At 38.2% G+C, this 24,214-nt stretch overlaps 3 protein-coding genes across 4 annotated transcripts; all 3 read right to left on the bottom strand.

Moving 5' to 3' along the window:
• Positions 1-11,609: 11,609 nt before the first annotated feature.
• LOC140837137 (uncharacterized) lies at positions 11,610-15,708 on the bottom strand. Of its 2 annotated transcripts, XR_012119224.1 has the most exons (3): positions 13,908-15,706; positions 12,119-12,304; positions 11,610-11,801 (listed from the first exon to the last, which is right to left on the bottom strand). XR_012119224.1 is itself a non-coding variant. In XM_073203179.1 (1 exon), the coding sequence occupies exon 1, from the start codon at positions 15,632-15,634 to the stop codon at positions 13,904-13,906; it is 1,731 nt and encodes a 576-aa protein (XP_073059280.1). In that variant the 5' UTR covers positions 15,635-15,708. The 2 variants fall into 2 exon arrangements, 1 of the variants encoding a protein (XP_073059280.1); XM_073203179.1 differs by lacking the exons at positions 11,610-11,801; positions 12,119-12,304 and having other exon boundaries at positions 13,904-15,708.
• A 1,017-nt stretch (positions 15,709-16,725) lies between these two features.
• Positions 16,726-19,097, bottom strand: LOC140837136 (polygalacturonase-1 non-catalytic subunit beta-like). The gene is made up of 2 exons (XM_073203177.1): positions 18,962-19,097; positions 16,726-18,821 (listed from the first exon to the last, which is right to left on the bottom strand). Exons 1-2 carry the CDS (start codon positions 19,004-19,006, stop codon positions 16,998-17,000), a joined length of 1,869 nt encoding a protein of 622 aa, XP_073059278.1. The 5' UTR covers positions 19,007-19,097; the 3' UTR covers positions 16,726-16,997.
• A 3,949-nt stretch (positions 19,098-23,046) lies between these two features.
• Positions 23,047-24,210, bottom strand: LOC140836107 (protein FAR1-RELATED SEQUENCE 3-like). The gene is made up of 3 exons (XM_073201516.1): positions 23,467-24,210; positions 23,306-23,370; positions 23,047-23,231 (listed from the first exon to the last, which is right to left on the bottom strand). The coding sequence occupies exons 1-3, from the start codon at positions 24,192-24,194 to the stop codon at positions 23,212-23,214; spliced, it is 813 nt and encodes a 270-aa protein (XP_073057617.1). The 5' UTR covers positions 24,195-24,210; the 3' UTR covers positions 23,047-23,211.
• Positions 24,211-24,214: the final 4 nt, after the last annotated feature.

Here is a 24,214-nt window from a genome sequence, read left to right as displayed (position 1 = left end):
TTTTTGGGTATTTTTAGTAGAATCTTATTTTATTGATATTGTTAGAGGTTATAAAACAGAGTACACCTTTTCGAAATATTTACATTTTAAGAAAATCTGTATGATATTATTAACTAACTTATATTAAATTTTCTAATCTCAGCCTAAAATACAATACGAATTCTATCAGTTTTAACTCGTATACGGCAAAAACTTGTGTGAGACGGTCTCACGTGTCGTATTTGTTAGACGGATATCTTATTTAGGTCATCCATGAAAAAGTATTACTTTTTATGCTAAGAGTATTACTTTCTATTGTAAATATGAGTAGAATTGACTCGTCTTACAAATTAAGATCCGTGAGACAGTCTCACATAAGACTCACTCCTCGTATACATAAGGTCATCAAATACGGAGGGTTTGGTTTCTAATATAAATTAATCGAAAATAATTGTAATTGTTGTTTGCTAAAAAAATTTGTGGACGCAGGCGTGTCTGTCGGGTGCAAATGCACCAACTTGAGTGAAAGTAATAGAATTTAACTTCTAGAAATTCAAACTGATGTAGAAACCAAATATGATTGTGTGTTCTCCTATTAAAATATTACGCCATAAACAAAGAAAAATGGTCTGAAAATTGAAGAAATAAACTACTATCATTGTTATATATTTACAAATCACAAACAATTCGCAAAACATAGAACATGTAATAAAATTTGCTGAAATCTATAATGAAAAATACTTAAAATGATTGTAAATAGACTAAAAAGAAGAAAAACGTTTTTTTTAAATCTAAGTTTTTTTTCACTTCATGTCACTTCTTCACACGACCCACGATTTCTTTCTTGACACTAGCTACTTTGCACACGCGGTGCGTGTGTGTACATTTTTTTTATAATTATCTACGGATTAAAGTGAAATTCAACAAATTATCGAGGGACTAAATTGCTATTTGTTACGCCTTAAACGCATACAAATCTCGAGGATGAGATTAATGTTTTTAATGCTGTAACATATCCCAAAGTTTTTGTTTTGATGATACCAAAACTTGGATTAAAAATGTACTAATGTTTTATATTGAGGCATGCAGGAAATTAAGAACAAGGTTACGTTCGGAAGATCCGAAATTTGGTTCGGACGTTCCGAAATTGTGCCAATCAGAAGCAAAATAGAAGCTGTTCGGAAGCTGCGAGGAGCAAGTTCGGACGTTCCGAAGACTGGATCGGACGTTCCGAACACAAGCAATCAAATCACTTCAATCCGGAGACAAATTGATCTGACTGTTGATTGAGTAGATTTCGGACGCTACGATGGACATGATCGGAAGCTACGAAGTGTTGAAGATTTCAAATCTCCGGAAACGCGGGAATGTTCGGACGGTACGAACTGGAGTTCGGACCTTCCGAAGTTGTTCATACACTGTCTAAAAGAACTGTTCAGAAGAAACGAAGTTTGATCGATCCCTCCGAAGCATATGTTCGGACCCTACGAAGTCAGGAACGGAAGATCCGAAGTCATGCCAGAATTACGCAAATTGAATTCAATCACATCGGAAGTTCCGAAGCACAAACGGAAGATCAGAACCTTGGCGTCCAAGACTAGTATAAATAGGCCTTTGAGGATGCATTCTCAATCATCCCACTCCATTCTCTCTTGTCTCTTACAAAGCTTTCTACTATCTCTTGTGTGCGTTGATTAAAAGAGTTGTAATATCAAAAGAGTTGTAGAAAAAGAGTGAAAGTAATACTCTCGAGTGGGTTGTAAAGTTCGTGGCTATCCTTGGAGCCCTCAAGGCCAAGTAGACGCATCGAGGCGTGGTTGTAAAAGCTAGCTTGGAGCTCCTAAAGCCAAGTCGTCATAGTGATACCTCGATCCTCATCGAGAAGGGGAGACGTAGACGATTCTTCGTCGAACTTCCATAAACATCTCTATCCCTCTTTACTTTACGCATTTACTTTACTACGCATTTATTTTACGCACTTACTTTACGCATTCATTTTTATTTGTGATTGTCCCTCAAGTCTTCCGCTCGCAATTTTTGCAAACTCGTTTTTAAAAACGCTAAAGGGCCTTAAAGAACCTATTCCCCCCCCCCCCCCCCCCCTTTAGGTTCTTCAAGTGGTATCAGAGCCTAGTTTTTCAAAATCTTTTAAAATGGCCAATCTAGCAAGCGAGTATGCCCAAGGACAATCCTCAAATCGTCCCCTTCTTTTCAATGGTACCAATTACGGATATTGGAAGAATAGAATATCTCTATACATCCAATCCGTCGATTACGACCTTTGGAAAATAACGGTGAAAGGTCCCTATATCCCCATGAAAACGGTGGATGATAAGGAAATTCCTAAGGGAATGGATGACCTCACCAAGGACGATATGAAACTTATCTCTCAAAATGCTAAAGCTATGAATATTCTTCATTGTTCCCTAGATATGAATGAATACAACCGAATCTCGGCTTGCACCTCCGCCAAAGAAATTTGGGACAAATTGGAGATTTGCCACGAGGGAACCAATCAAGTCAAAGAAACGAAGATAGATCTTCTCCAACTCAAGTACGAGACCTTTGAGATGGAACCCAAGGAGGATATCGACACCATGTTCCGGCGGCTCACCCAAATCATCAATGAGCTTGCCCAACTTGGTGAGAACTACCCAACTAAACAAGTGTGGAGGAGAGCCCTTCGAGCACTACCGGCGGAATGGGATGCAAAGCGCACGGCTATCATTGAATCCAACAAGGGAGATGCGGCTTCCTACGACCTTGATCAACTTCATGGGACCCTAAAGACCCATGAACTTGAAGTATCTACCCAGAAGGAGACAAAGAAAGATGACGACAAAGTAAAGGCGAAAGGGATCGCCTTGACCAGTCAACTTGAAGATAGCGACGATGAAGAAATGGCACTCCTCACTAGAAAGTTCAAAAGATTCATGCGGAGTTCCAACTTCAACAAGAAGGACAAAAAGATTGAGAAGGAAGTGACCTGCTACAACTGTCAACAAAAGGGTCATTATGCAAACGAGTGTCCCTCCAAGAAGAAGGCCGGCAAAGACAAGAAGAAGGCCCTTCTAGCCACGTGGAGCGACAACGACAACGAAGAGGAGTCTACCCTATGCTTCATGGCAAAGGAAGATCATCTGACCGACTCGGATGACGACGAGGTACCCTCTTACGATGAATTACTCTCCGCTTACACTAGTATGTACAATAAGGCTAAGTCACTTAGAAATGAGAATAAGCAACTTAAAACTGAACTAGAAGCTAGGATGCATGACAACACTAAGCTCAAGACAAACCTAAGAGACTTAGAGAAAGCCTTCAACAAGTTCAATGTGAGTAGCGGTAAACTAGAAAACCTCTTGAGTATGCAAAGGTGTAACTTCGACAAAGGAGGTCTAGGAGATGAAAAGAAATCAGTCAACTTCGCTAGTCTTATCGCAAAGGCAAAACTAAGAACACCACCCACATGCACTTACTGTTGTAAGATAGGCCATATAAGACCTAAATGCAAGAAACTTAGACACCAACACAATAAGAATAGTTATTGGAAATGGATCCCCAAATCCCCAACTACTACTAACCTCAAAAGACCCAAAGAAACGGGTACCAACTATCAAATTGTATCTCAATCTTATAGGGACAAAGGGGAGACAAGTTATCGAGCACTTGGTATCTTGACAGTGGATGCTCTCGACACATGACGGGAGAAAAAAAGCTGCTACAATCCATTCGACCAAAAGAAAAGGGATCGGTGACCTTTGGAGACAACAGCAAAGGGATCATAGAAGGTATCGGCTCAATAGGTATATCTAACTCTACTATTATTGATGATGTACTTCTTGTGAAAGGACTTAAACATAACCTCTTAAGCATTAGTCAATTGTGCGATAGGGGTTATGAAGTCAAATTCATACCACACGATTGCACTGTATCACTCACAACTGACAAATCCATTAGTTTCAAAGGTTATAGAAGTGAAAATGTTTACAAGGTCGATTTAAAGATTTCATCTTTTTCAAAAATAAAAAGCCTTGTAACATTAAATGTTGATGAGAACATTCTTTGGCATAGACGACTTGGTCATGTTGGGATGAGCACCATAGAAAAACTTTTAAAACTTGACCTAGTTTCCGGAATGCCAAAGCTGAATTTAAAATTAGATTCTTTTTGTGATGCTTGTCAACTTGGTAAACACACAAAGGAATCTTTCAAAAATAAAAATTTTGTATCCACTTCTATGCCCCTTGAATTACTTCACCTAGATTTATGTGGTCCCTCGAGGACAACTAGTCTAGGAGGTAAATCCTATGCTTTTGTCATTGTGGATGACGTTTTACTTGGACATTGTTTTTAGCCCACAAAAGTGATGCCTTTGATCATTTCAAAATTTTTGTCAAAAAAGGTTGAAAATGAGAAAAATCTTTTGATCAAACAAATCCGTAGTGACCACGAAACGGAATTTCAAAATGAAAATTTTTCAATTTTTTGTCAAAGCAAAGGCATTGGTCACAACTTTTCTTGTCCTAGAACTCCTCAACAAAACGGTGTCGTTGAGAGGAAGAATAGGACCCTAGTAGAGATTGCAAGGACCATGCTATGTGAGCATTCTCTACCAAAATATTTTTGGGCTGAAGCGATGAGTTCTGCTTGTTACATCATCAATCGCGTATCAATAAGGCCAATTCTCAAGAAAACTCCATACGAACTATGGAGAGGGAGAAAGCCTAACATTTCTTACTTCCGCGCTTTTGGATCAAAATGCTTCATCCACAACAATGGTAAGGACAACCTGGGTAAGTTCGATGCTAAATCGGACAAAGGTATCTTTCTTGGTTACTCTACTTCTAGCAAAGCATATAGAGTCTTTAATAAACGCACTTTACTAGTTGAAGAATCTATTCATGTCATATTTGATGAAACTAACCCTTGCTTGCCTAGACCTGTTGTTTCTGATGATGATGATATAGATATCCTTGGCGAAGAGTTGGAGTCCACAAGCCTAGAAGATGTTCCTAAAGATCAAGAGGACGCACCTCTTCCGAAGGAGTGGACTACGCACAAGGATCATCCCATGGACCTCATCATTGGTAGCCCATCGAAGGGAGTATCTACTCGCTCTTCTAATATGTGCAATTATCTTGCTTTTCTTTCTCACATAGAGCCTAAGAACATAGAAGAATCTTTACTTGATGATTCTTAGATTATTGCTATGCAAGATGAACTAAATGAATTTAGAAGGAATAAAGTTTGGAATCTTGTACCTAGACCCACTGATAGACCTGTCATAGGAACTAAATGAGTATTTAGGAACAAGTTAGATGAGCATGGTACAATCACAAGAAATAAAGCTAGGCTAGTAGCTAAAGGATATAGTCAAGAAGAGGGAATTGATTATGATGAGACTTATGCCCCTGTTGCTAGACTAGAATCCATTCGCATGCTACTTGCTTTTGCTTGCTCTAGAGACTTTAAACTGTTTCAAATGGATGTTAAAAGTGCTTTTCTTAATGGTGATTTGAAAGAAGAAGTGTATGTTGAGCAACCTGTTGGTTTTGAAGATGTGCACTTATCTGATTATGTGTATAAACTTAATAAGGCTTTGTATGGTTTGAAACAAGCTCCTAGAGCTTGGTATGAGAAATTGTCTACTTTCTTGCTGTCTAATGGTTTTTGTAGGGGTAAAGTTGATATTACCTTGTTTACCTTGACTAAAGATAATGATTTGCTGATAGTACAAATATATGTAGATGATATTATTTTTGGTGCTGCTAATGAATACTTGTGTAGAGATTTTTCTAAGCTTATGCAGGATCACTTTGAGATGAGCATGATGGGCGAGCTCAACTACTTCCTTGGTCTCCAAATCAAGCAATGCAAGGATGGTTTCTTTGTCAACCAAGGGAAGTACATCAAGGAGATGCTCAAAAAGTTTGGGATGGAGTCTTCCAAAGCCTCATCCACACCTATGAGCACGACAGTCAGACTCGACAAAGATGAGGGAGGTAAACCTGTTGACCAAAAGTTATTTCGTAGCATGATTGGCTCCCTACTCTATGCGACTGCTAGTAGACCTGACATTATGTTTAGTGTTTTCTTGTGTGCACGATTTCAATCATGTCCAAAGGAATCACACTTATTCGCCTTAAAACGCATTTTCAAATATCTTTCAAATACTCCAAATCTCGGATTATGGTATTCTAAGAACTCATTTTTCGATTTAAAAGCTTACTGTGATGCCGACTTTGGAGGATATAAGGTGGATAGAAAGAGCACTAGTGGTACTTGTTTCTTTTTGGGAAATTGCTTGGTGTCATGGTTTTCTAAAAAGCAAAACTGTGTTGCACTTTCAACGACTGAGGCCGAGTATATGGCTGCCGGTAGTTGTTGTGCACAAATTCTTTGGATGAAGTATCAATTACTCGACTATGGTGTTACTTTTTCAAAAATTCCAATCTTTTGTGATAATACAAGCACCATATGTCTAACAAAGAATCCAGTTCAACATTCTCGTACAAAACATATTGACATTCGACATCATTTTATTCGTGATCACATTGAGCAAAATGATGTTGAACTTCACTATGTTGACACCAAGAATCAAATTGCTGATATTTTTACAAAACCACTAGATGAATCTACTTTTACTCGTTTGCGTGGTGAACTTGGCATGATTGAGTTGTAAACATTAGTCAAATACTCTCGTACATATTTGTTAAATTGAGGGGGAGTATTATTAATGTGAGCATTATAATGTCGGATAATACAAATTAATTGTATTTATCCATAATTATGGCTCAACATTCTTTTATGTGCTAAATATTTTAAATTTTAGGTGTTCCTCATCTTGGCTACTTCGGAATCACCGTTCCTTATTCGGATGCTTCGTTTCACTTCGGATCCACCGAATGTGTTCGGATCGTCCGAACCTGACCATAGGTTCCAGAACCTCCGATTCACTCTTCGGACCATCCGAACATACATCGGATCGTCCGAACCTCCTTCCGATGTCATTTAATGTTCGCGCCTTCCCAATGCCTGACTGTCGAACTTCGGACCCTCCGTTTACTCCTCGTAGCCTCCGTTCTAGGATCGGAATGTCCGATTGGTAATCGGATCGTCCGAACGTCTTGCCAGATAACCAATCTGTTCGCATTCCGGACCGTCCGAACTCATGTTCGGACCGTCCGAACATGGCCTATAAATAGGCGTTCGGATCCTCTGATTCATTTGCTAATTCACATCCTTCTTTCTTTCCCCACAAAACACCCGCTACTCACTATGCCTCCGCGCCGTAACACAGCTGGCCGAAATGTTCGCCCTCGTCACGGTGCCTTTCACCATGATCTTACCCAACCACCCAACCCTCGTCCTATCCCACCTGAATTCGAAACCCGTAACATTCTGCCTGGTCGTACCCTTCACACCGAATACCTCCGTGCGAATTCCTTTACGTTGATTACTTTTATTGAGTCTCAACGTTGGGGGAATTTTTTCCTACCTTCCGTACCCGATGTCATCTACCCCTCTCTCATGCATCAGTTCTATGCGAACTTTTCCTTAGTTCTTGGTGGTGATGACACTCGTGTTGTTACCATTGTTCAGGGTCGGTTCATTTCTTTTTCTACCGCCGACCTCTCTACTTGGTTCGATCTTCCTCGAGACGGACCGAGTGAGTTCTTTTCTCAGTCTTGGACTGAGAATGACCCCACTTTTGATCGAGTCACTGCCTTGACCACCATCTTCGGTCGTCCGCCTACTCCTGCCGATGACCGTCCTCATGCGAAGGACCTTCCTCCTCAGCTTCAGCTTGTTCTAAAGCTTATCACTTCTTCCATTGTTCCTCGCAGTGGAGACCTCTCCACTTGCAAGTATCTCGATCTGTACATTCTCTATTACTTAGTCTCCCAGCGCTCTTTTAACCTTCCCCGTTTTCTTATGTACGCCATGCAGTACGCGGCTACTTCTACTCGCGTCTCTTTTCCGTTTGGCCGGTTCATTAACCGGATTCTAGCCCATTTGGACATTGATTTTGCAGATGAAGAATCCGTGTCTATTTCTCCCCGCGAGACTATCGACCATGATACCGTTGTTAAGATGGGACTCTCTTGGAATCCCGTCTTATCCTCTTGGGTCGTCGACAAGGATCGCATCTTTGCGTCCTATCGTCCGACCGAACACTTTCATGTTCTCTTCGGTCTTCTTCCTCCTCACGTTCAGACGAGAGGATTTCTCGCTGGTCCTCCTACTACGGGTACCACTCCTACCCCTTCGTCTGATATTCCCTCTACATCCCAGCAGCGTGGTCCCGACCCTATTAGCACTCCTTTGATGACCATGGATGACCTTCCTCATGGCTTCACTCCGCCTGCTCCCTCTGGACCCTACGATCGGATTTTCGAGTATCTCGAGCGATTGGAGACTCGTTTCGACACTCGTTTCTCTCTTTTGGAGTCTACCTTAGAGCGCCATCATACTGAGACTTCCTCGCGTCTTGATTCCATCGAGGCTGAGATGAGGAGCCATAGAGAGTCGCGGGATGCGGATTCTTAGATTATGTTTTTGTTATTTTTGTTTATTTTATCTTTATGCATCATTGTATAAAAGACTTGCATTTATTAGTGGATATTTTACCTGTTTATTTGTCTCTCTTTATGCTTATGTCTTTTTGATTATCGCAAAAAGGGGGAGAATTTATTTGGTTAAAATTGCTATTAATTCAACCTCTTAGACTTGTTATTTGATTAAGGGGGAGTTATTTAATAACCATTAGATTATGTTGATTATTGTTTCTCAATTTTTAACCAAGTTTTGTGATCATCAAAAAGGGGGAGATTGTTACGCCTTAAACGCATACAAATCTCGAGGATGAGATTAATGTTTTTAATGCTGTAACATATCCCAAAGTTTTTGTTTTGATGATACCAAAACTTGGATTAAAAATGTACTAATGTTTTATATTGAGGCATGCAGGAAATTAAGAACAAGGTTACGGTCGGAAGATCCGAAATTTGGTTCGGACGTTCCGAAATTGTGCCAATCAGAAGCAAAATAGAAGCTGTTCGGAAGCTGCGAGGAGCAAGTTCGGACGTTCCGAAGATTGGATCGGACGTTCTGAACACAAGCAATCAAATCACTTCAATCCGGAGATTTCAAATCTCCGGAAACGCGGGAATGTTCGGACGGTACGAACTGGAGTTCGGACCTTCCGAAGTTGTTCATACACTGTCTAAAAGAACTGTTCAGAAGAAACGAAGTTTGATCGATCCCTCCGAAACATATGTTCGGACCCTACGAAGTCAGGAACGGAAGATCCGAAGTCATGCCAGAATTACGCAAATTGATTTCAATCACATCGGAAGTTCCGAAGCACAAACGGAAGATCCGAACCTTGGCGTCCAAGACTAGTATAAATAGGCCTTTGAGGATGCATTCTCAATCATCCCACTCCATTCTCTCTTGTCTCTTACAAAGCTTTCTACTATCTCTTGTGTGCGTTGATTAAAAGAGTTGTAATATCAAAAGAGTTGTAGAAAAAGAGTGAAAGTAATACTCTCGAGTGGGTTGTAAAGTTCGTGGCTATCCTTGGAGCCCTCAAGGCCAAGTAGACGCATCGAGGCGTGGTTGTAAAAGCTAGCTTGGAGCTCCTAAAGCCAAGTCGTCATAGTGATACCTCGATCCTCATCGAGAAGGGGAGACGTAGACGATTCTTCGTCGAACTTCCATAAACATCTCTATCCCTCTTTACTTTACGCATTTACTTTACTACGCATTTATTTTACGCACTTACTTTACGCATTCATTTTTATTTGTGATTGTCCCTCAAGTCTTCCGCTTGCAATTTTTGCAAACTCGTTTTTAAAAACGCTAAAGGACCTTAAAGAACCTATTCCCCCCCTTTAGGTTCTTCACTATTTGAGTAGTTGTAATTTTTTTTAAAAGAAATAAAAACAAAACTGTTTTTTGAAATAAAAAAAATGAAAACAAAAATGTAATTTTGAGGTCAAATGGGGGCAAAATTGGGAGATCAAAAAACAGACCAAGGGCAAAGTTGGAAGATCAAAAAACAGACCAACAATTTTGTCTCTATTAGACAGATTCTTAATAGAATTTTTTTTATAATTATCTATGCATTAAAGTAAAATTCGACAAATTATTGAGGGACTAAAATGCTATTTGAATAGTTGTAATTTTTTTAAAAAAAATAAAAACAAAAATGTAATTTTGAGGCCAAATGGGGGCAAACTTAGGAAAACAAAAAACAGACCAAGGGCAAAGTTGGAAGATCAAAAAACAGACCAACAATTTTATCTCTATTAGAAAGATTCTTAATAGAAGTAATAGATAATAGATATTCAAACTGTTTTGAACGATGACGACTTTCTTCAATATCAAAAACTCATGTGAGACGATATCACAAGTTATATTTTGTGAGACGGATATTTTATTTGGATCATCCATAAAAAATATTACTTTTTATGATAAGAGTATTACTTTTAATTGTGAATATCGGTAGGATTGACCCATCTCACAGATAAAAATTTATGAGATCGTTTCACAAGAGACCTACTCTTTTTCAATATCTTAATTCAAATCTCTTTGTCTGCGTCTAATTAATGGCAAAAACTTGTGTGAGACGATTTCACGGGTCGTATTATGTGAGACGGATCTTTATTTGGATAATCCATGAAAAAGTATTACTTTTTATGCTAAGAGTATTACTTTTTATTGTGAATATGGATAGGATTGACCCGTCTCACAGATTGTGATCCGTGAGACGGTCTCACATGAGACCTACTCCTAATTAATTTGAGTCAAACTAAATTTAGCCCGTTTAATTCAACATTTCATGAATAAGTCATATCGAGCCAAAATTTTAATTTTAGTACAAACAATAACATATATAACATACAAGTTATATTTTTCGAGAAAGAACATGCTGCGATCAAAATATATAGTTTGAGACGGTTCCGAGAGACAATGCGCACCTAAGAGGAGTAGAATCCAAACCTGGAGTTTTTAATTTCATGCATATAATTTTTTAATTTCGTCTTTTATTAAATATTTGGTAACTATTTTTTTTTCTTGTAATTTATTTAAATTTATTTTTTATTACATAGCTACAAGCACAAGCGTTTGTTGTCCAACTCTTCGGACAAATGGCTTCCAAGCAGTAGGGTTCGACTCCAGCATTGCTGTTAATATTAATCGCTCCCAGTTTCATACTAACATAATGGGAGTGCACATGGTCATAATACAACTTTATATTCAAATATAAACAGAAGTCGTATCGTAATTGTAAAATTAACGAGAAATTTTTTTTAAAAAAAAATTTCTTTAACATTGCGATTTCTATAAGCTCCTAATTTTTTATAAAATTTTAAGATTAAGAAGTCTTTTAAGTGAGCAAATTGCATCGATATCTCTGGTTAAATTTTTTTTTTTACAAAAAAGGAAAATCCTTTGCATAAAACAACTTGCAAATTATGTGAACGTGATTTAGTTTTTTCAAAACAGATTAAACATGCTTGTTTTATTTTTTTAAAAAAAGAAAAATTTATTAATCTATAATTATTTCTGAGGTATTTAGTTATTTAGTTTTGATCAATATTTCCTTTTGAAAAATACTATCTCTGATGGGTATTTTTTCAAATATTGATTGAGTCTAAATAACATATTATCAAATAATAATTTACAGGAGTTTTATGCATTTTAGACTCTCACATGATACCTCCTAGTGCAATTAGCCCCCTTTTGGTTTGATGGTAGAAGCAGCGATAGATTCTAGCATCCCAATCCAACATCCCATTGTATATTCCAATCTGTTAAAAAACCATAACAAAACAAAACAACATAAAAGAATAAGACAATTTTTTTTAAAAATGTCCAAAATATAACCACATGACCATATTTAGCCTCATCCGAGGGGGTGATTATAGAAAAAGGAAACCCACGTACCAAACAAATAAAAAAAGCTTGCTATCTCCTCTATCGTCACACAGTAAATCAAGAAAACTAATAAAAGCAGGAAACATAGCCTACATGTCCTTTTAATGGTGGCCCTTCAACGGGCCACAAAAGTTACACGGATAATATTTCTCTTATATGCTACAAAATTTTAACACTCATAGTAACGAACCAGCAACTTTAACCGGAAGGGTGGAAGATCGAACACGGAGATTTAGAATTGAATTGTCCTCAGTTTCATCTGAACTGCAAGAGCCTGACTCCAGATTTTTTCAGCCGAGCCCTCCAGCCAAGTGAGCGCTTGGAATGAGCTCATCCGTTAGTAAGGGGCCAATGATTTCGTCCTCTCAGTTAGTCCCTGGAAACAGAGAACAAAGTTCAGATTTGATTTCTGCATTTTAAAAAAGCATGGATCCTTGCGGTGCATGAATTTGGAGTCTACCCCTGTCACTAAGTTGCTCAACAAGGAGATGAACCATGAGCAGATGTGTGTTTACTTCAACGGGATACTTTTTAATTTAAACAAAACACTAAAGTAAAGCATTTTCTTATAGCGAAGCGACAATACTAAGAGGTCATAAGATAGGTCTGACATCAAAGTGTCAATTCTAGAACTCAAGGACGAGATCCTGAAGATGCAGGACAAAATGCATTTTAACAGTTCGGAAGCTTAAAAGACAAGTATTCAGAGCAATCTTGGTTTTGTACGACTGTTCTTGACCGATTAAGAATCTAAAAAAAATCTTTCTACAACAATATTTGAACTTTCTGAAAAGCCAAGGATGACCGCAGGAACTAGTAGAAAGCATGCATCCGTGGTCAATTACACATGAGAAACCATCAATCAAAATCTATGAATAACTCATGAAAAACAAGTTGAAAGAAACCAAAATATCAAATCGAGGTTAACAGAGGAGATAAATCTCTCTAGACAAACATCTGGAATTCGGACAGACATAATAAGCTTAATCTTTCCAATTTTTACGTGTTTATAGCTACATGGATGTTAAGCACCATAAGAAGTCCAAGTATATCTATGAGGAAAACAAAAGTATATTCTCGTAACAAGGACAAATATAGGGCTGTAACTTTTGTGTATCTAGTCTCATTGTTTGATATAGGCATCCAGTCTCATGTGAAATAAACAACTGCAAAAGAATCTCCAAAATGGAGCTATCTCGCTATCTATTCGGCTACAGCACCAAAATCCAGGAAAGCTGCCTAATGCCAGGTTTAATTTCTAAAACCTATCTTTCGTTCCTGAAAATATCATTCATTCTTAATCCTTTTACCAAAAATCTACTTTCCACAAAGTCCTTACATTTAACTAAAATTTTCTCAATTCCCAAAACAAGTTAATACAAAAACATTTTTAATGACTATATCATATTTTAAAATACTTCACTCTAGTCCATCCACGAAAACATCAATTCAAATAGTATTTAATAATATCTACCTAAATACTCCTACGTGATTTGATACAAACAATAAAAATTATCTCATCGGAAAATAAAACCAAACCCATCTTTTAATTTCCAAAATCATTTCTCTAACATATTTTCCAAAATATAAAAATCAAAACCAAACGTTGCCTGGTTTTTTCCCATAAGCAGATGGTAAATTTACTCCTAGTTATGTCCCCAAATTTGACCACTTATTTTGAAGAGAGCACAGAATACTTAAATTGAAATTTAGCAAAGGCCTTAAACTAAACACCAGTCTGATATGAAATTGTATCGTTCAGTATCCCAAAAGAACTATGTCATTAAAAACTATCCAAAATGCCAACATCTGTCACACCAACTCCCAATCACTCACATTTGCTAAAATGGTCTAGAACTACTGCCATGAGGCCGTAACGAGATCCTCGACTAGTTTCCAAAAAAATATTTGAATGTTTAACATATATATAGCATTAATTAAAAAGATGGTTCATACTCAACCAAGATCAGAATTTTTACCAGTATTTGATCAAGCCATCCCAGCCACAGGTTGCCACTTTACTTTGCTCCAGGGGATGCCACTCAGAACCAATACAAACTCCATCATGGCACTTGAGAGTTCTAAATACTTTACAACTCTTCCAATCCCAAAACCAGCACCGCCCTTCGCCATCTCCTGACATTACAAATCTCCCATCCGGTGAAAAGTTGACCTGACAAGCATAGCCAGCAACTATGTGGCCCGCAAACCTCTTCTTTTTATTCAGCTGGAACCTCTCCCTGGTACTGTATATAAGTATCTGATTATCCAAACTCTGACAAGCAAGCCAGTTTTTATTTGGATGCAGAGAAATAGCAGGCATCGAGTGCATGTGCGGCTCACTAATATACTTGATAACCACCGGAATCCCAAACTCCCATACCCGCAGCGATTTGTCATCACTTGAAGTCACAAACCTTCTATTATCATCCACAAAAGTTATTGTATTTACCGCCCCTAAATGTTGATCATACTCCTGTGTGATCTGCCCTGAATTCATATCCCACTGTACAATCTTCTTATCACTCATCCCTGCCAGAAGTATGTTCTGCTTATCATCATCCGGGTTAAGCCTCACAACGTAGGGAATCTTCCCAGTCGAAAAAGTGGATATCACTTGTCCAGTCTCTGTATCCCAATACTTTATATTCTTATCATAACCAGCAGACAGAAACTTTGTCCCATCATTAGTAAAGTAAATATCCCTCACGGCCTTGTTGTGCCCCATGTAGGTTCTCAAGCATTTCCCCGAATTAAACACGTCCCATATCTTCACCTTTGTATCCATTCCAGCGGACAGTATCAAATGACCATGCCTGGGGAAAAATCTGATGGCCGAAACCCCCTTAGTATGACCACTCCAAGTGTGAACCAATTTCTTGGGTATATAACAATGATCATTACTGGCCTTCGCGTCCTTAGGCGGCGCAATCCAAGACCTCCCCTGATAATCTTTCTCCTCTTTTCCATGAAACGTACTCTTATCAAGGTGAGACTCCCCTTTCTCCCTCTCAACCCCTTCCTTCTCAGCTTTCTTCTTTGCATGCTCCTCCGCGTACTTCTTCTGCTCCTCCGTCAACTCACCTTGCACCACCTCCTTCTTCCCCGCCCACGGGCTCTTCCTATTATTCATCAACCAAGTCTCACTCGCGGGATTGTCCACCTCCACCGCATCAACCACTTGGTCATTCTCCTCCATCATCTCTTTCTTCTTCTCAAGCTTCCGCTTCTTCTGCTCGTGTTGCGGAATATTATAAACAGTAATCCCATCGTTCTTCTCAAAACCCACAACATCACCAACGTACCTATTCTCAGAGGGATCAGCAGCGTACCCGAATTTATAGTAAGTGTTGTACTGCTCATCGAACACAAACGGCTCAATAGACGCGTTCTCCACAAATCCCAGCTTGTGGTTGCGGAGACCTTGGGCGAGGCCGTCTTTGGCATAGGGGTGCGCGGGGCCGACGATGGGGGTCCAGAGCTGGTCGTAGGTGGGGTTGAAGGAGACAACGTGCTGGGTCGGGTCGAGGGGTTTGTGGACCTGCGAGTGGGCTTGGCCGGAGACGGTGAGAGAGAGCATGGTGTCGTCGACATTCGGGGCTGCGGATTTCGAGGGAAGGGGGATTCGGGTCGGGGAGGAATCCGGGTCGGAGCTCCCGTGGGGCGGGGAGTCTTCCCCGGCGTACGAAGATAGCAGGAGATCCATGTCTGTGTGGTCTAGGGTTTGGTCGCAGAGTAGAGAAGGAAAAGACTAGAGATATGAATAAATACAGTGGATCTTGATTTTAACCAATTATTTGGGTTAATTTAATGGTTAATTTAATTGGCCAATTATGTTTTAATTATATGTTAAAATCTGATACTTTCAAAATTATAGAGCATGCATTATGTGCTTTCTTAATTATCTCTAATCTCCAAACAGACAGCACAAAAACTAAAACACAACATTGTCTGTTAGGTAATAATTATAATATTCATGCTTAATGCATGAAAGGGATATCATGGTCAAGACATAATGTGTTTTTATATTAAAAGATCAAATCGAAACAGTCGAATTAATTCGACAGTTAGATTAAAAATATAACGATAAGTTATAGTTCATATAACATTAAGATCTGATAGAAACAATTATATAACAATGAAGATATAATCAATTGAACGAAAGATTTTTCAACTTCCATTTCCCACGATGAATGAAGGCATCGTACGAGTGTTTTAGCCCGTAACAACATAAATCAAGTAGACACATTCGTTCTTGTTACACTAACGTTATAAAAAATGTGTCGGATTAAAACGTGCATCGCCCCGCCACGGGCTTTCGGTGGTTTGTTCCGAAAGTGTTTTAGAGAGTAAATAACTAAAGGAAAGAGGAGGGATTGGTCCAAGAACAGCTGGAAAATGGCGTCGTCTTCCCACCCACATTAAAGCAAACACAGAGACTATATAATATTTGGATAATGAGGACCACCAAACTATTACCATTACATGTGAGCATTCATCGTTTTTATGGTCTGATGATTCATTCCATTTCACCCTTTTGTTGGCTCCTCTCATCCTCCGTTTCTCACTTTTGCATTTATGATCTTTATCAGTAGAACAGTATTCTCAACTGTCATTTTGCATCATTTTGGGTTGCTCGTGAGTGAGTGATAGATTCATACCAATGGCGTCGTGCCAATCTTGAAATTTAGTGTTCGCCCACCAGCTGAAAAGTGAGAGTCGTTGGATCATGTGGGTATATGTCATATTTTACTAAGAGTTCATACCAAGTGTTACCGGAATCCTTGTATTCCGTAGTAGATGAATCGGATGATTTACAAAAAGACCTTTCTTGCATATGCTAAGGTGGAAAACCTCCGTAGAGTTAAAATTGACACGGGAAATGTACACACGTTAAAGTTTAGTGACAGAAGAATTTGACTTTCCAAGTATAAACAGTTGAATGTGATAAAAGTAAACTTGGAAGGTAATGATAATATGAATAAATAGAGTTAAACTGAAAGGTCAAACCAGTGGTTTACCCTTTGTGTAACACAACTGGATGAACCAAAACTAAGGAAAAAATAATCTCAATCTGCGACTGCCCAAGTCAAGTCGTTCTCAAAGATCCAGTGGCAAACCTCGATCTTTCCTGGACCTGAACCTAAAGAAATGAAGGCTCCATGGCCAGGGCTCCAAGAAGACGTATCGATATGGCATATGGCGACACCGTGATTTATGGTTGCCTTCAACTTGGGGTCGAGAATGTCGGCTTCGTAGACTCGAACTTTCGGGACCGAGTGACAATAGTAGAGCGAGTAGGGAAACAAGCTCTGGTGGCAAGACACCGATTTAGTGACTTTCCCTGAGTTGATTCCGCTGACCTTACCGATCATGATGTCGCCTTTCGACCCTTTAGTGTTCTCCGTGGTCCGAACCATGATGTTACGCCCCAGCATGGATGTTGCGAAGTCGATCATATCTTCGATCGAGGTCACACAACGCTTTGTCTCCCCCGGGCTAGGTGGTCTCTCGCACTCGCTTAATGAATCTGTCAACATTTTTGACATGGTAGAGTTGTCATCTTCGGCGTGGAAAATCTTTTTCAATTCGTCGACTTTGGACGTCGAGAAGGGTAATTTCGACACGATCACTCTCGGTAAAAACGACCTCTTAGGCATTTTGTCACGGATATCAGGCATAGGCATCACATTGCCACTTTTCAACATCTTCTCCCGGAAGAATTTGCCTGGCTCCACCACCCATTTGTTAACCTTTTCGCCCGTGGCTACCAAAGAGGCCCCCATAGCCGAGCTTTCGTTGGACAGCCCCGTAAAGGTGACACCCTTTTTCGCGTAATCTTTGAAAGTGTTGTTCGGTCCATAAATCTTGAAGTCGACTGCTTGGCCTACAGCAGCATTGCCATAGCCGCTGAATTTATCTGTCCCCTCATTGAAGGATTTCCCGTAGTTCTCAAAATCCACCTTCGCGGCATTGGAATTCTTGCCGTATGATTGGAAATTGTCGTCTCCCACGTTGGATTGGTCTCTGTAATTCTTGAAACTTTCAGTTGCTGCATTCCCTTGAGTGCCGTAATTCTTGAAAGTATTTTCAGGTACATTGGTGTTTGTCCCATAGGAAGTGAATGTGTCATTTGCGGCATTCCCATTCTCGCCATAGTTGGTGAAAGTCGAGCCCATTACATTGGAATCCTTGCCGTAGCTGGCGAAATCATTGGCGGCGCCGTTGCCGTTTTTGCCGTAGCTGGTGAATTTCTGGTCGCCAGAATTGGCTTCATCGGTGTATGCGGTGAAGGATTGCTTCCGGCCATTGCTGTCGTCTGAATACGAAGTGAAACGGAGATTTGGCACGTTCACCTGATTGTTGTAGTTACTGAAATCCCCTGCTCCTCCGGTTGCGGCGGTGCCGTAGGTGTTGAAGCTCTGGTCAACCACATTGGCATCCGTGGCGTAGCTGGAGAATTTATCTCCATGGCCGGTGGAGTCGCGGCTGTAGCGGCGGAACGAGTCCACCGGGAGATTGTCCCCGTCGGAATAGTTCTTGAAAGAATCCACCCCGCCGAGCCGGCCGTCCCCATAGTTGGTGAAGTTCTTGTTCAGGTACACAGCGAAATTCGCGTTGCTGTCGTGCTTCTCGAGACTCGGCGACAAATCGGAGAAACAGAGGAGGTTAGCTTTGCTGCAGAAATCGGGAAGTTGAAAAGATAACGCCCGCTGATCGGCGAGCCTCGAGAAACCTGCAAAATCCACCGTGGCTAACGGCGAAGCTTTGTCGAGCAAGAACGCCGGCATCGGCAAATCGGTGGATATCTCCTTCTTCCAGTAACGGATCAAATACCCCTTCGGCGTAAACGGGTTCTCGCCGGAATCATCTCCGGAGCCGGAGAATACCACCTGCATTAACATCATCAACATTATAACACACACATACAATCAATTACAGAACAAATTCAAATTCACAATCACGCATGAACAAAAATCATCCAAGATAACAAACTTTATCACAAAAGATTACAGATTTATTGAGAACTCACGTAGAAAATCGTTGCAGAGAAGAAGAGCAAGAATCTGGAGTGCATTTTGGTAGTGAGAGAAAGAGGGAGTGAAAATGGCGTGGGTTGGCTCTTGTTGAACTGTGGTGGGAACTGGGAAGAAGAGTAATGGAAGAAGGTGGGCGAAATTAAAAAGTTTAAATTTTAAAATATTAGAAATTTAATAAATTAGTGATTTTGGATAAAAATGTATTTATATGTAAAAAGATAAAAAAACTTCCTGATCATGCTAATGGGGCCAAGAAGAAAGAGGGCCTTAGGCACCAGTTAATATAAATTTGGTTTTTCATGTTGGTACAAAAATTAATTTTTTTATCTTTTAGGCAAAAACTTGTGTGAGACGGTCTCACGGGTCGTATTTGTGAGATGGATCTTTTATTTGGGTCACCCATGAAATAGTATTATTTTTTATGCCAAGAGTATTACTTTTTATTTTGAATATGGGTAGAGTTGACCCGTCTCACGGATTATGACCCGTGAGACGTCACATGAGACTCACTCTATGTTTTATAGTAAAGTTTTTATGTAGAAAATTTAGAGATTATGTGAAAAATTTAAAAAAAATTATAAGTAGAATATTTATACAAGGAGGATAATTTTACTATTTTCTAAATTATGATATTTTATAATAATTTTGAAGATTTCTGATTATATAGTTATTTTTGTTATTGCATCAAGATACAATAAAAAATTAATCATGTTATCTCTATCTTTCTATTGACATAGAAACTTCTATAAGATCATCTTACATATCAATTTTGTGAGACAGATATTCTATCTGACCCGACCATAAAAAAAATATTATTTTTAATTTCAAAAATATTTTTTCGTTCTATATAGGACCTGATATGTCCGTTTCACGAATATAAATATGTGATATCACATACTCTTCAATTTATTATCTCATATTATAACTAAAAGAACATCTCTGGATCTATATGTACGAGACGAATCGACTTGGTCCATACATGCGATGAAAATTAATACTTTTGATATACAAAATTATAAATTTTCACTCAAATCAACATACAACATCAACTATATTTTTGACATAAAAAATAACATTTTCACTCGAATCAACATAAAACATCAAATATATTTTTGACATAAAAAATAACATTTTTCAATCTAATTAGCATATCTTACATAATATTTATCCATAACATTAATAATAAAAATGATACTTTAAATATTTAGATAGAATATCACTCTCAATAAAAAAATATAGTCTAAAAAATATTATATTTAAATAAATTTATTAACTATATAATATTTAACACCTGCAAAGGGGGATTAGTTTAGATATTATTGACCATAAGAAGACCAATATTTATGACAGTTCAGATACACTAAAAACAGTGTTTCTAGTTTTGAAGGAAAACTTGAACCAAAAAAAAATACTAAAATTTCAAAAAAAAAAAAACAATAAAAAGAAACTGAAAAGAAATAGAACAAATTCTATTGTTTTTTTTCTGAACGACATATATGGTATGTGTTTTACCCATGGGAAGAGGGCAGGACCTGGTGTGAGAGTCAAGGATTCGCGGACCGGTGAGTGCTGGAAACGCGTAGAACGACACGTGAAGGGCAATAATTGGCTAAACATCGTGGGGCCTACAAATGGGATTCGAACGCGGTTTGGGTTTTTAACCTTTTTCCCAACCAATGCGGCCCTTTGTCTTATGCCCGCGAAGCTTTGTGTCTTATTTATTGCATACTCTCTTTTTTTAGTACACAAATCCCTCTGCGTCATGCCAAGCTACGCATTCCCCGTGACCCTCTGTTAAATAGTCTCTGCTTCTTTCGGGGATTGTCTCTATCTATTTATAACATTTAGTTTATTATGTATATATATATATATATATATATATATTTTCAAAAAAGATGGACGGAGTGATTGGTATACCGTGATGGTGATACTCAGGTGCTCGTGTCGGAAAAGACTCGAGCGCCGAAACACTCGGTGAGGAAGTATTGTGGTCCGAACCTCCCCTCCCCGACTTTTGAACTTTTGATGAAACAGTTGAGTTAAAGAGTTTGTGTTATTCTGATATCTTATATGTCATAATCATCGTAATGTACTAGGAATTAGAATTTTAATGCTCGATATCATTATTCGGAAAGAAAATCGAAGCATCCGGTATCATATCGATCTCAAATTCACAAGATGCAATCTCATACTCCAATAACGTTGATTAGTATTTCAAAATATACTTGAAAAATAACCATATCAAACGGTTTAAGTAATATTTAGTTAAGGTAACTGATTCTGAAATGTGATTTATATATGTATGTATGTAAAATAATATTCATGCTTTTTAGTTTTCAAACATGTTTTTTTAAGTAAAAAATGGTCTCCTCAACTAGTGACTTAAAGGACTAGAGATTGCACTGGATTTCCAGAGATTGGAGAAGAGTTTACTCTTATGGGGAACTTATCTAAGATAAATTTTTTTCAATATGGTGACTAGTCTTCTCAACTCTTATAAATCAATGTTCTAAAAAGCCCGCTTAAGCGAGCTTAAGCTTGAAACTCGACAAAAACGCCCCGCTTCGGAGAAAAACAGAAAAAAAAAAGATTAAACAATAGTTTGATTGAATTAAGCGTAATTAAGACGTTTAATTAAGTGTTCTTAACCACAATTAATAGCATCTATTTATTTTTAAATTTTTATTTTAAAGGTATGTCTTTTATTTTAAAATAATAAATTAGTTTATAATTTAGATATTTATTTTTTAATTTTAATTATGCTTAAGCATGTTTGATAATGATTTGACAAATATTTAATATTTTTTAATGTGATCTAGTTGCAAAAACAAATAAAGATTGTAATTTTGATATTTTTTATGTTTTTATAAATGAGTGGGTCTCTTGTGAGACCGTCTCACGGATCATAATCTGTAAGACGGGTCAACCATACACATATTCACAGTAAAAAATAATACTATTAGCATAAAAAGTAATATTTTTTGATGGATGACCCAAATAAAAGATTCGTCTCACAAATACGACCCGTGAGACCGTCTCACACAAGTTTTTGTCTTTATTAAATATGAGAATTAATTAATCAGACTTAAATTTATCATATTTATGTATTATTTTATTGGTTTGATAATTACAATTACACTAAAGATAAAAAAACGCTTTTTCACGCTTAGGCATGTGTTAATCTCGCTTAAGCTTGAAAAAATTGGAGCTCGACATCCGCGCTTCGAGACGATTCACGCTTTTTAAAACCTTGCTATAAATGCCTAGGTATAGTTCATTGTTTGATTCATTAACTGGTAGCACCATTCTGTACATCATATTTTTTCGTTTCTCTCTTTCTCCTTGAGCCAAGATCTCATTTGAGCGTCAGAGATGTCATGTCGGAAAAATTCCCGACACCCCCTAACTATTGCTCGTCTTTGCAGATTAATATTGTTTCATCAATTCCGGCTCAAACATTGTAAGTTCGAAGACCATGTTGATCAGATCGCACCTAGAAAAAATTACGGTATCATATATATATATATATATATATATATATATATATATATATATATATATATAGGGAATTGATACCCTGGGCGCCCTTTGGTGAGCGCCCAGTGGGCGACAGCTCAATGTGCAGTTTATTTTTTTTTAAAGATTTGACGTTTCGCGACGGTTTTACAAATACGTCGCAAATGGCGACGGATTTTAACAAACCGTCGCGAAGCCCACATGTGCAGTTTATTTTTTTTAAAAATTTGACGTTTTGCGACGGTTTTAAAAATCCGTCGCAAATGGCGACGGATTTTAACAAACCGTCGCGAAACGTCAAATTTTTTTTATAAAAAGAAAAGAGGGGACAGAGGGGCGTTCCCAAATTTCGTGTCCCACCTTCGCCCAACAGCCCACAAATGCATTAGACAGGTGGAAATTAGAAATAATTTACTACGCGACACAAACATGATGTTTTACGTCGACCACAGCGGGTTTTTATACATGTTCCATAAGTCATATGAAAGAGAACGATACAACAATATGGCAGCAGGAAAATTAAAACACCAAGATTTCTTGACAGAAAATAGTTATCATATTGAATTTGAAAATTCTACAATGCTAATTCTTGAATTAAGCAGAGGATCCTTCTCATGGTGACAGAAACCTCAAAGCTCGATGTTTCATCCACGACAGAGGTTTGATAAAGCACTATAAAATGGTTACCCCATCGCACATATTCAACTTGATAAAATAATAACCTTTATCAAATCCAGTTGTTAGAACCTGTAAAATTCAAAACAGTTATGAATAAAAAAAATATTGATGATTAACAACATATATTTAGAGATTTAAATTACCATCTATCGATCCAAAATCTTCGTCATCTGAGCTTTCTTCTTCGTTTTTATTATTAATAGTTGACCTGAAGAACGTTGAGTATGCCACCATATATTAATTTTGATGATTAACCAAATATATACAAAAATACTAAAAATTTACATTGTTGATAAACACATACCCGTCTTGCAAATTTGGACAGTTACGCTTGTCATGCTGCACACCTCGGCGTCCACACCCACGACATTTTCTTCCCTGTGTGGTTGCCTTCTCCTTTGATGACTTTAATCTCTTCCCACATCCCTTTGTTCTAATTTTTTGAGGATCAACGATATCAACAGCCCTATCTGTGGCTCTTCTACATTGACTTCCACCGCTTACTGTTGTAGTCATATTCAAATCTTTCATTTTGTTGCCAATATAATCAAACTGTGCATTCAAGAAATTTGTTCCCTCAACAGTCAATGATGCAATATCAACTAATGCAGAAGCTTTATAGGATAACCTCAAATGTCTTGACATCAAACATCTTTCTGGAGCTTCAACCACATTTGGCTCATCTGTAGGAAAAAATTCTACATTCTTTGCTGCTTGCGTCCAACGTTTCAGTATATATTTATCAGGCAAATGAAAGACTTGGTTTATACGAAAAAATGCTAACATATGCCTGCATGGAATGCCCTCAAACTGAAATTTCATACAACTGCACAATATATCATCCCCTTGTATGACATGTGTAAGCACTCTTGGTTTCGAAGAAGAAGAAGCTTGAAAATTCATTACCTTGTAAATCCCAAACTCATTTCCCACAGATTCTGTTTGCACGTAATAACCATGACTCTGACTCATTTCTTCTAGAAACTCCAACCATTTCTTTTTCGTGTAAACCGTCACCATCTGAGATTCCATTGGCCATTTGGACTGTAGCT

Source organism: Primulina eburnea, chromosome 7 (assembly GCF_022965805.1).
Source record: "Primulina eburnea isolate SZY01 chromosome 7, ASM2296580v1, whole genome shotgun sequence".
NCBI lineage: Eukaryota > Viridiplantae > Streptophyta > Magnoliopsida > Lamiales > Gesneriaceae > Primulina > Primulina eburnea.
This window is presented reverse-complemented; position numbering and strand designations above follow the sequence as displayed.